The sequence below is a fragment of the Lissotriton helveticus genome, chromosome 2_2 (genome assembly GCF_964261635.1).
Source record: "Lissotriton helveticus chromosome 2_2, aLisHel1.1, whole genome shotgun sequence".
Classification (NCBI taxonomy): Eukaryota; Metazoa; Chordata; class Amphibia; order Caudata; family Salamandridae; genus Lissotriton; species Lissotriton helveticus.
Genome location: NC_136060.1, coordinates 180,449,174 through 180,461,707, shown reverse-complemented (window position 1 = coordinate 180,461,707; position 12,534 = coordinate 180,449,174). Strand labels below are relative to the sequence as shown.

General features: G+C 49.1%; 1 protein-coding gene across 1 annotated transcript in view; it reads left to right on the top strand.

Moving 5' to 3' along the window:
- Positions 1 to 12,534, top strand: part of CHRNA9 (cholinergic receptor nicotinic alpha 9 subunit) — a 31,541-nt gene that overhangs the window by 16,393 nt on the left and 2,614 nt on the right. The window contains exon 3 of the mRNA XM_078678969.1: positions 11,853 to 12,385. Within this exon, the coding sequence (XP_078535095.1) occupies positions 11,853 to 12,385 (533 nt within the window). The remainder of the gene's footprint in view (positions 1 to 11,852; positions 12,386 to 12,534) is intronic.

Genomic DNA, 12,534 nt, shown 5'->3' with positions numbered 1-12,534 from the left:
GAGCTGGACTGGTCCCATAAGGCACAGGGTCAAGACTGATTTGCATATAGCCGTGTCTGAACTGAGGTGGGGGTCATCTAAAACAGCATGCCTAGGTGGGGTACAAATTTCTCCTCTGTAACTATTCCAGGGTCCCCACAGATAAATTCGGGGCCAAATCCGAACTTGGCCAAGACCGCCCACAAATAGGGCCATTCAATAGTGTCAAAGGCCATGGTTGCATCAAGTGAAGCGATTACCGCTGGTTCCTGGAGAGTATGGGCTCTGGCTATCCCCCTATGCAATCTGCGCAGATTGAGGGCCGTGTTTCTGTGGGGCATGAAGCCCGATTGATCTGGGTGAACCAGCCCGCTCACGAACTTCACCAGTCTGTTAGAAAGGAGCTTGGCCAAAATCTTAGATTCGACGTTTAATAAAGAAATAGGCCTATATGAGGCACAATTAGTTTTGACCTTGCCCTCCTTATGAATGATGACCACCGTCGCCACTCTTTGGTCCCTAGGCAGAGCCCCCCGGTCTCTAGACTCGACATACATATCTTTCAAGTAAGGAGCCAACTTATCAGGCTTGAGCTTATAGAGTTCAATAGGGAGCCCGTTGGGGCCTTGCGCTTTCCCGGGTTCCAGGAACAGATGGCTTGGGCAATCTCGTCCGTTGTTAATGCACTGTCCATAAATTCCCGATCCTCGGGGGAAAGACAAGGGAGTAGCAACTGGGAGTCAGCCTCCGATTGAGGAGAGACAGAAGTATAAATTGACAAAAAGTGTTCCGCAAACCTGTCAACTATGTCTTGAGGATCAGTAAGGGATACTCCCTCCTCAATGAGGAGCTCCGGGACTATGCGGCAAGCCCAGTCTCTTTTGTCTAGCCATGCAATAAGTTCCCCTGCCTTATCCCCCAGATCATAGAGCCTGCCCTGCTGTTCTCTACCAAGAGCCTTGGCCCTGTCATTTACTAGTGCTTTGTAGTCATGTTGTTTGAGGCTCAAGAGATGAAGTTTTGCCTGCGTCACTCCCAGTTCCAACTCTCCCTCCAGGACACCAATTTCAGTCTCCAGGTCAACCACTTCCCTATTTTCGAGCCCACCATCAATGACAGTGCCTGACCCCTGATAACCGGTTTAAAGGCTTCCCAAAGGGACTGGAAAGAGGACACCGACCCCACGTTGTTGGTGAAGTATTCATCTAGAGTTTTAATGAGGTCTTTGCGAATTTTGGGATTACGTAGATGTCACGGATTGATGGGGGCCACCCTTCCCGCCTTACCCCGAGTTATGATCACGTGGACCCATAGAGGAGAGTGGTCTGAAATGCCCCTGGCCAAGTGTGTGACTTCAGTTATGTAGGACGCTTGTGCGGAGGGGACTAAACAGTAATCTAATTGGGACAGGCTATTGTGTACCCCGGAGTGGAATGTGTATTGTTTTTGATCAGGGTGAAGCAGTCTCCATCCATCGACCAGGCAGCCACCGCATCCCCAGCCCTGTTTCCCGCGGTGGATGCCTGTCCACCAGTCCAGAGACGACTGCATTGAAGTCACCGCCCAGGATTAAAGGTCCTTCTGGAAGATTAAGTAGAAGTTTCCCCAAGTCTGAAAATGTCGTACCCTGCAGCTCCCGGGTGATGTTGTGTCCCTCCCATAGGCCTGTGACTCCAATGTATCTGCCCCACCATCCTCCCACGTGGAGGCAATTGCCAAAGGGAAAGCCTTTTACAGATCAAGATGCCCACTCCCCTGGAGCCCGACGTGAAACCTGAGTGTGCAACCAGCTTGTACCTCATTCTGTGCAGGGCTTTGCAGGAGTTCCCGACGAGATGTGTCTCCTGAAGCAAGGCCACGTCTGGCGCTTGCCTTTTGAGATACTGAAGGACCACACTTCGTTTGATTTTATCCCCCAACCCATTACCATTCAAACTCAAAATCTTCACTTCCCTACCCCCCATCATCTACATGGTAGAATTGACAATCCGCCGTATGCTGCATAACGATAAAATGTATTGTGCTGATGCAACCAACAAACCACCCAACAGTTGAAACAAACTGCCCTCCCCGAAGCGCCTCTGCCCCGCTGCCCTGCCCACTGGGCCTCAAACTGCCCACTGAAAAACGCAGAGTGCCCATCGCCCTGAAAATCTGAAAATTCAAAAGAAAGAATACAAAAACACTTAGGGGGTGACAGTTAGCGAGCCCTGGTCTGTGTCCCATCTTATATAGTAATTGGTCCTGTGAAATGTCAATTTGGCAAAGTAGCATACCCCTTGCGCCCCATTGCACTAATAGAGATGTCCCATTCCCACCCCTGACCCCTAGCCGCCCCCCCTCCACCCTGATCATACGTTCAACTGGCCTCAGTTTCAAGAAGGCTGAGTGTTCGCTCCGCCGCCACCTCCTCTGTCCGCAGGAGCCTGTGTCCCCCGGTATTCGAGACACTCCATCCCCGCCTCTGGCTGATCAAAAAACCATGCTCGGCCCTCCGCCTCGAACCCTGAGACGAGCAGGGAACAACATCGAGTATTTCATACCTCTTTCCCTCAGATCTCGCTTCACCGACAGCTTGGATCTACTTTGCTTTTGCACTCTTTGCGTGAAGTCCGGGAAAAGGGAGATGGTGGCATTTTCATACTTAAGTGGGGCGTTTGCCCTGGAGCTCTGGAGGATATCGTCTCTGTCTCTGTAGTAAAGGACTCGGGCCAACATCGGCCGCGGGGGAGCATCCGGCCTGGGACGGCCACCCAGGACCCTGTGCGCCCGCTCTATAACAAAGAATTTACTGAGGCCCTTTGGTTTTAGGTGCTTGAGGATGAGGTCTTCCTTGAATAGGTCGGGTGCTTGCCCTTCTGACTTTTCCGGCACACCAAGGATGCATAGATTGTTGCGGCGGAGGCGACCCTCATAGTCATCCAGCTTGAGATCGACGGTAGCGCGGGATTTTTTCAGAATGGGAGACACCCAGGCATGCTTCCAGGGGGCCGGGACAGTCCCGGATAAGAAGGAGCTGTTGATTATATTGCAAAGGGGCTCCCAAAAGATGGAAAGGGAATCCTTAAATTGTGATGGCTGCAGGGGGTCCAGAGGGGAACCCGATCTAATTTTGCCACTAAGTCAAATAAATTCGGCCTCCGAAAGGGGTGGGATAAACATCAAGGAGACCCTAGGTTCTGCACTAGGTCTGACATGGGCCGGAGGGGTGTAGGGATCGGGAAAGGATAGATAGATGTTACGCACTTTGTTGACGAAGAAGGTTGCTAATTCGTCACATAAAAGCGTGGATGGTACAACCAGAGTATTCACTCTCCTGGTCCTGAGGTCTTTAAGGATACATTTAGTGGGGTTGTGGCTATAGCTAATCTCCATGGCATAGAAAGATGCGCGTGTTTTACAGATCGCCCTGTGATAGAGTTTAATCTTCGCCAGGTAGTACCTTTTTTCTCCAATGCGTAATCTTTCCTCCAATCGCGTTCAGCCTGTTTACAGGCTTTTCGCAAGATGGTTAAAGAGTTGTTATACCAAGGATTGGAAGTGGAAATGCGACCTTTCACCCATTTGGCCGGAATTAGGGCGTCAAGACCTCGCAAGATCCATTTGCAAAACCGGTCGTAGTCTAGGCAATTGTCGAGAGGATTGGCATTAAGAAAGTGATGAAAATCATCAAGCTTCAGTTTGTGCCAAGGGCGTTTAAAGACCGATCTTGGGGTTCCGTTGTTAGAGGGCTCAGTGAGCGGGATGAACCATCTGACCAGGAAGTGGTCAGTCCAGCCCATGGGAGTGGGTCGTTCCATAGTTATAGAATGAAGATTGGAAAATACTGGGTCAAGCAAGTGTCCCGCTGAGTGCGTGGGTCCAGGGACTAATTGATCCAACTGGAGGGCAGCTAAGTCTGCTATAAAAGTGGCATTTTCCTGCATCTGGTCCAGGTAGAGATTAAGATCACCACAAATACTAAAATTAGCCGAGCCTGCTGCTAGCTCGCTAACAACCTCAGGGAGAGCTTCCTTGAATTTAGTGGCAGTGCCCGGGGGACGATAAATTAAAAGACCTGATAGAGAGCACTGTGGGCTCACAGAGATCTGGAAATGCGCCGCTTCACAGTCTGCCACCTGTATTTCGTTAAATAGGCAGGAATAATGTGATTTAAAAACGACCGCTATGCCCCCTCCCCTGGGGACCCTGTTTAGAGTGCAAATGGAGTAACCAAGGGGTAGGGCTAGGTTAGAGATCGCTACCAAGTCATCATGCAACCAGGTTTCACACAGAAACAATATGTCTGGACGCTCTTCAGAGATAAGATCAAATACTTCAGCATGATGTTTTGCCAAAGATCTGACATTGAGCTGTAACAGTTTCAACTGAATCTGGGATTTAGTCTGGTGGACGCATGTCGGGAGGGTGGGGATCGGGATGGAAAAGGAGCCGCAAGCAGGGCAGTTCCACGAGGAGTCCCCTAGGGTCGGAGGATTAGCTGGCAGAGAGCTGAGCCAGTATTATAAGTCAGGAGTTCATCCCTACCATAACGGATCGGACCCGTCCGACAAAGACCAGGGGTCCTGGCGAGAGGCGACGTACAGGCGCAGACAGGCTTGCCTTTGGCGCGCCCGCTGCGCGCCATCCAACACATCGGTAAAGAAGGGGAAGGAGTGTGATGACAACTAGACCGCTCCCCCTTCCGCCGGAAGTCTGAATAATGGCAGAGCAAGAGATAGTAAGAAACTCCCTCTACAACAAACGAGCGAAGCTCGGGTGGAACGGGGAGTGTGAGGCAGGCGCAAATTATTTTAAAATGTCGGTGAAGTTTAAAAAATAACACAACACAGTGCAGGCACCCAAAATCGCACCCCCTGTGAATTCCTATCCCATATATTTCTTAAGCAAAGCAGCGCGGTACATAGATCGTACCTCAAGCGTGTGGACCGCTGCTCGAATGAAGCCCTGCGTTAAGAAGGGGAAGGAGCGTGATGACAACTAGACCGCGCCCACCTTCCGCCGGAAGTCTGAATAATGGCAGAGCAAGAGATAGTAAGAAACTCCCTCCACAACAAACGAGCGAAGCTCGGGGTGGAACGGGGAGTGTGAGGCAGGCGCAAATTATTAGAATGTCAGTGAAGTTTAAAAATTAACACAACACAGTGCAGGCACCCAAAGTCGTACCCCCTGTGAAATCCTATCCCATATATTTCTTAAGCAAAGCAGCGCAGTACTTAGATCGTACCTCAAGTGTGTGGACCGCTGCTTGAATGAAGCCCTGCGTTAAGAAGGGGAAGGAGCGTGATGACAACTAGACCGCTCCCCCCTTTCGCCGGAAGTCTGAATAATGGCAGAGCAAGAGATAGTAAGAAACTCCCTCCACAACAAACGAGCGAAGCTCGGGGTGGAACGGGGAGTGTGAGGCAGGCACAAATTATTAGAATGTCAGTGAAGTTTAAAAAATAACACAACACAGTGCAGGCACCCAAAATCGTACCCCCTGTGAATTCCTATCCCATATATTTCTTAAGCAAAGCAGCGCGGTACATAGATCGTACCTCAAGCGTGTGTACCGCAGCTCGAATGAAGCCCTGCGTTAAGAAGAGGAAGGAGCGTGATGACAACTAGACCGCTCCCCCCTTCCGCCGGAAGTCTGAATAATGGCAGAGCAAGAGATAGTATGAAACTCCCTCCACAACAAACGAGCGAAGCTCGGGGTGGAACGGGGAGGGTGAAGCAGGCGCAAATTATTAAAATGTCAGTGAAATTTAAAAAATAACACAACACACTGCAGGCACCCAAAATCGTACCCCCTGTGAAATCCTATCCCATATATTTCTATATTGTCAGTTAATTAACTGGAACTGGGCTACTTTTTAATCAATAGCCTTTAGATTTCCTGGATACATAGAATCTGTGGTTCTAGAACATTTATATGATAGATCTGCACTATGTGATAGCAAACATTTGAATCTTTAGTTTCTAAAATCCACAAGTGAATAGAGCAGGACTATAACAATAGTTCTCTCTTCATAACAATGTATGTTATATATGTTTTTCTATAAGCCATAAGGGCAATAGTGTGTTGTAAATTTAACCAAAAGGCTAATATCACAGCGCCATTGGCGTATATGGGTAGGTTTTCCTTTTCCAAGTATATATTAAAGTTTGAATACCCCAATTGAAACTTGTCACATATGCTTCAGAGTAAGAGACAAGTAACAGTCTACTGATAAAAAATTAATTTGATGTTAAGGTATACCATATACTGCAAAGGATAAGGATTTGGATAACCTGACAAAAACAAGGAAAACTGTGTTACTCTAGCAAGTCTCCTAGCCCAGAAAAAATATCTCTGTGAAAGATCGCTCTATCATCTAGTTTACCTTATTTGTAGGAGGTGGGCAGAATATTCCATTCTGCTTGCCAAACTGGTGGAATTTTTGTGACTCCATGTTACTCTTGAAGCATGGAGTTCCTGACCAGGCGCCCCCTGCGCCTATGGGAGGGGCGCCCTTAGTAGTGCCATGGGACTGAGCCTCATCCGGGGCCATGAAGGGGGCTGGATGAAGGAAGAGGTCATGACGTCATCAGGGTGCACAGGGAAAAACCTGGGAGGATATTTAAGGCGGTGCCCCGGGGTTTCCAGCCTCTTTGTCCCCTTGGACCTCGGGCAAGCTGCAGGGGCACGTCATCGACCACCCACCCACACGGTAGAAGAGCGAGACCTCGCGGAGCACTGACAGTTAACAACAAAGGGAGATGCACAACAATGGAGGTTCAGTGACCGTATGGACCCAGGAGGGGATAGGATCGACGTGTGCAGAGGGTAGGCAGAGAGGGGGGACTGACCTGCTGGTGGTCCTGCACTTTACTGCCCTAACCCGCAACGTATGGACTGAGTAGAACCTTGGGGAGGTTGCCTGTATGGAGGTATCCCGGTGGGACAGTGCGCTATGAGGTGGCCTGGATTTCAAGTAGTGCAACTGTTTACTGTAGCGCTTTGGGGCCTGTCGGCACAATGTGCGCAGCAGAGTGGGTGCTTGGTGGGCCGAGACGGCCAAGTTCAAGTGTATAGCCAAGTTCAAGTGTAATGATGTGCCTAATTTCTTTACTGTCTTTGACATGTTGGTGCCGCTAAAGTGTGATGCTGTGAAGAATTTTATATATATCCAAGTTGGATACTGTTACCCTCATATTGGTTTGTGGTGATTTACCTGGTTTGGTGTGACTAAAGAGGCTACGCCTTGGACAAAATACTCAGATTCTGAGAGTTCTTTTGCACAGAGGGAGGAAAGGTGACGAAAATTGTGGAAGAGAGAATGTCACGTTGTGCACGTACTATGCCAAATTCCACCAATTGCTCATCAAAATCTTTTCTCATGAACGGCTCCAGAACCTTAAATTGGCGAGTGAGATTTGGCAACCCCTAGTACGATTTCCAGTCACTAGGAAGACATCTGGAGAGACTTTTCAAACTTGGACGGTCGCTGATGGTCGCAACAGTTTGCGATCAGAAGGCTACCACTCGTGTAGAAAATGTACTCAAACAGCAGCGAAATCAACCTGAGTAGCTGGTGCTATCTGGTGCACCGCGTGGTGCCATTCGCATGGATTTTTCTGCCCAGAATGAGTTTCCAGCTCTAAATCACAGCATGAGCAGCGCAATGTGTCTATTTCCACCTATTGATGGAACTTTGCAGAATCTCATGGAGTTTTTATGTAACTCGGTGGAATTCAAGAGAGTCAAATTCTGCGAGTTTCTCCCACCCCTACTTCTTTGGCTTTCGCCATCGCCATCCCCCAAGGATACAAGATCTCCAGGAAGGACCGCCCCATCCACCCAGGAGGAGGAATCGCCATCGTCCACAAATCCAGCCTCCGCCTGAGCACACTCCCTGACGAGTCCACAGAACTGATGGAACACCTTCACTTCAAGATACTGGCCAGCCCCACCGCCGCCCTCCGAGGAACCCTCATCTACCGACCCCCTGGACCCCGCGGACGCTTCGCCAACTCCATCACGGACATTATCTCCCCGCAGGCCATCGCATCCACCAACTACACCCTGCTGGGAGACCTCAACTTCCACCTCGACAATCAACTGGACCCCAACACCACATCCCTCCTGGACAACCTCCACAACATTGGACTCCGCCAGATCGTGACCGAGCCCACGCACTCAGCAGGACACACCCTCGACCCCCTCTTCACTACAGGAAACTCCATCACCTTCAGCCACACCACCGAACTCCCATGGACCGACCATCGTTGCGTCCACTTCACCTTCAGAACACCCACCATCCACAGACACCAGCACCTGCTTCCACAAAGAAACTGGACCAAAATCACTGATGACCAGCTCACCTCCTCACTCAACAACTCCACCCCAACCATCGCGGAAAACGATGACCCCAACACCGCAGCCCGAACCCTGCATAGATGGATCTCGGACAGCACCAACACCATAGCCCCCCTCAAGAAAAACAACAATACCCGTGCCAAGAAAGCCAGATGGTTTACCACCGAACTTCGAGAGTCCAGGCGCACATGCCGCCGCCTCGAAAAGGCCTGGAGAAACACCAAATCCACAGAAGCCCACAACAACTTCAGAGCCGCCACCAACGCCCACCATCAACTCATCAGAGAAACGAGGAAAAAAGCGATTGAAGACAGAATCTCCACCCACGCACACAACAGCAAGGAACTCTTCAGCATCATCAAGGAGTTCGCCCAACCCACCAGCGAGTCTACCGACATCCCTCCCTCACAAGACCTCTGCGACAAACTCAGCATCTTTTTCCACCACAAAATCAAGAGCATCTACGACAACTTCGACGAAGACAACCAACACACTGAACCCTCACCAACCACCCCCGACACCCGGAAACCAGCGATTGATGACTGGACACCCCTCACCACCGAAGACACACTGAAGATAATGAAGTCAATCCACTCAGGGGCCCCCATGGACCCCTGCCCCCACCACATCTTCAACAGAGCCGCCAACACCATCGCACCCATCCTCCGCCAAACCATCAACTGCTCCCTGGCGACCGCCTCATTCCCCGACGACTGGAAACACGCCGAGGTCAACCCCCTCCTAAAGAAACCCTCAGCGGACCCCACCGACCTCAAAAACTACAGACCCATCTCCCTGCTCCCATTCCCAGCGAAAGTCATCGAGAAAGCCATCAACAGCCAACTCGCCACATTCATTAAAGAACACAACATCCTCGACTCCTCCCAATCCGGCTTCAGAAAAAACCACAGTACGGAAACCGCCCTCCTCGCCGCAACAGACGACATCCGCACCTTACTGGACAAAGGAGAAACAGTAGCCCTCATCCTCCTCGACCTATCAGCGGCGTTCGACACAGTCTCCCACCGCACCCTAATACGCAGACTCTACGATGCAGGAATCCAGGACAAGGCCCTCGACTGGATCTGCTCCTTCCTCTCCAGCAGGACGCAGCGGGTCAGACTCCCCCCTTTCCTCTCGGACCCCACACCTATCACCTGCGGAGTCCCCCAGGGCTCCTCCCTCAGCCCGACGCTCTTCAACATCTACATGGCTCCACTTGCCCCCATCGTCAGAACCTACGGACTCAACATCGTGTCATATGCAGACGACACCCAGCTCATCCTCTCCCTATCCAACGAGCCCAACACCGCCAGACGCAACTTTCGAGAAGGCATGGAAGCCGTCGCCAAATGGATGAAAAACAGCTGCCTACAACTAAACACCAACAAAACAGAAGTACTCATCATGGGCCCAAACCCCGACGCATGGAGTGACACCTGGTGGCCCACCGCCCTCGGAAACCCTCCAACCCCCACAGACCACGCACGCAACCTGGGAATCATCCTGGACTCCGAGCTCAAAATGGACCGCCAGATCAACTCTGTCTCATCCTCCTGCTTCCACACCCTCCGCCTCCTTCGTAAGACCTTCAAATGGATCCCCCTCGAACACCGAAAGACAGTCACTCACGCCCTGGTCACCAGCAGACTCGACTACGGCAACGCACTCTACGCCGGAATAAACAAAAACCTCATCTGCAAGCTACAGAACATCCAGAACGCCGCCGCAAGACTGGTCCTCAACCTGCCAAAACACTGCCACATCTCCCAGCACCTGCGCACACTCCACTGGCTCCCCGTCGAGGCGAGAATCACCTTTAAGATGCTCACCCACGCACACAAGGCCCTCCACGGCACCGGACCAGCATACCTGAACAGCCGACTCAAATTCCACGCACCCCAAAGGACCCTACGATCAGCCCAGCTTTCCTACGCTGTGGTCCCCCGCACCAGAAAGACCAGATCGGGAGGCCGCTCCTTCTCCTTCCTCGCGGCCAAAGCATGGAACGCCCTTCCGCTCCACCTCAGACAGACAACATCGCTCCCCATCTTCACAAGAAACCTCAAAACATGGCTCTTCGACAGACCCCCTCCTTGATGGAATGGAACCTGCACCCCCCCAACCCCCCCCACCCCTAGCGCCTTGAGACCCTTACGGGTGAGTAGTCGCGCTTTAACAAACTCCTGATTGATTGATTTTAGTGGTCCCATTTATCGATCATTTCTTAATCTGCTCAGGCCATATAACTCTTTTTTTCATTTGCAATAGCTGACTCATTCATTTTCATTAATATACAATACCGTGCAATACAGTTGGCATGTGTTTTGACCGTATGCTTCTAGTTAATAATTTTGTAATTCATTTAAATAGATGGTGCTTAGGAGAAAACAAGAAAGCTTCAAGTTTTCGCATTAGTATGGAAGAGAATCCTCATGTTATTTATCGCACCTTACATCACAATCATTAAGTTTAGTTTTATCAAAATGAAAGACTTGAAAAGTACAGTTCACAGTCCTCTCTGTGAGAGGAAGAGATTGAGATTTCGACAATATTGCAGTCCCAAGCACAGCAGCATGGCTCCGAGTGGATCCATCCAAGGCCATATGGGCATTTTATCACAGGACATTTCTTCTGGTACATACATAACTCAGTCTTGTCTTGAAGACAGAAATGCATAACATAAATGAAGTACAGGTAAGAATATGTGTTGATTGTATTGAAATACCAACACTAAATATGGCAACATGTTTGATGCACAGAATTTAAGTATGTACAAATTCTTACAATGCATCACATTTAAAACTTTGCTGACTTTCATAAAAAAACGTTTTGTTTCTTTTGCTCGCCCACAATTTTACTGAACGCTGCAACTATTTTATTTAGTTTATCTAGCACTAAAACTGGCTTAAAAAAACGTATAAAAATAGTGGTGTGGATTTTTTGTGTGTGTGTGTGTGGGGGGGGAGGGGATGGGTGTGTGCTCGTGGTTGCCAGAACTCACAACAACAATAGAATGATATGCCTGATAGTCTCTGGTATTGCTATGAGCCTGATATGCAGTATCTCCAGGTAAGCTAAGGGACATACAGGGGTCATAAGTTGTCTGTGCCTTCAGCCCAGAATTGGAACACTGGCCATGCCTCCATTTGCCGAAGAGCCGCAAAGAGTCTACCACGTCGGGTTTACATAATGCTTATAAACACATAACACCTTCATGTGTGGTAGACAAACTGCATCTAATATCCTATGCCTCTCGCTATCTTTCTCTCCATATACATATATAGTGTGTATACTTATTTATTTTATAAAATGTGTTACGACAAATCAACATTTGTAAATATTGTTTTTTGTCCAAATATTGGTAATTGTCGGTTTAGCACAATGATTTTCATCTAAATGTCCTAAAGACATTTCTCTGTCAATGCATTTTAATTGCATTTATCTCACAAGTGTGAAAGTGTCATAACCAGGTTTTCATTTCTAAAGGTTTTACTATTTTGTTTTTTCTAAAAACTGCTTTTCTTAGGGCTGATGATGAATTCTCAGAACCAGTCAATACAAACGTGGTTTTGAGATATGATGGGAAAATTACATGGGATACGCCTTCGATTACAAAGAGCTCCTGTGTTTTGGATGTGTCGTATTTCCCCTTTGACAGTCAACAATGTAACCTCACCTTTGGATCCTGGACCTACAATGGCAACCAAGTAGACATCATCAATGCATTGGACCATGGAGATCTTTCTGACTTTGTGGAAAATGTGGAGTGGGAAATGCATGGGATGCCCGCCGTCAAGAATGTCATCACATATGGCTGCTGTTCAGAGCCCTACCCGGATGTCACATTCACTTTGCTTTTAAAACGGAGATCAATTTTCTATATATTCAACTTGCTGGTACCTTGTGTGATGATTTCATTCTTGGCCCCTCTGGGATTCTACCTCCCAGCCGACTCAGGCGAAAAAGTTTCTCTGGGTGTAACCGTTCTCCTTGCATTGACGGTTTTCCAATTAATGGTTGCGGAGAGTATGCCACCTTCGGAGAATGTGCCACTTATTGGTAAGTGTGGCGTACTATTATTGGGAGCCATGCATGCAGGATTTAACTCGATCTGGGTCACAACATAAAATGTAATTATTTTCATAGAACTCTCTAGCCCAGAGGCGATTTCTCAATTCACAGAATAAGGACATAATCCAGCTAGTAGA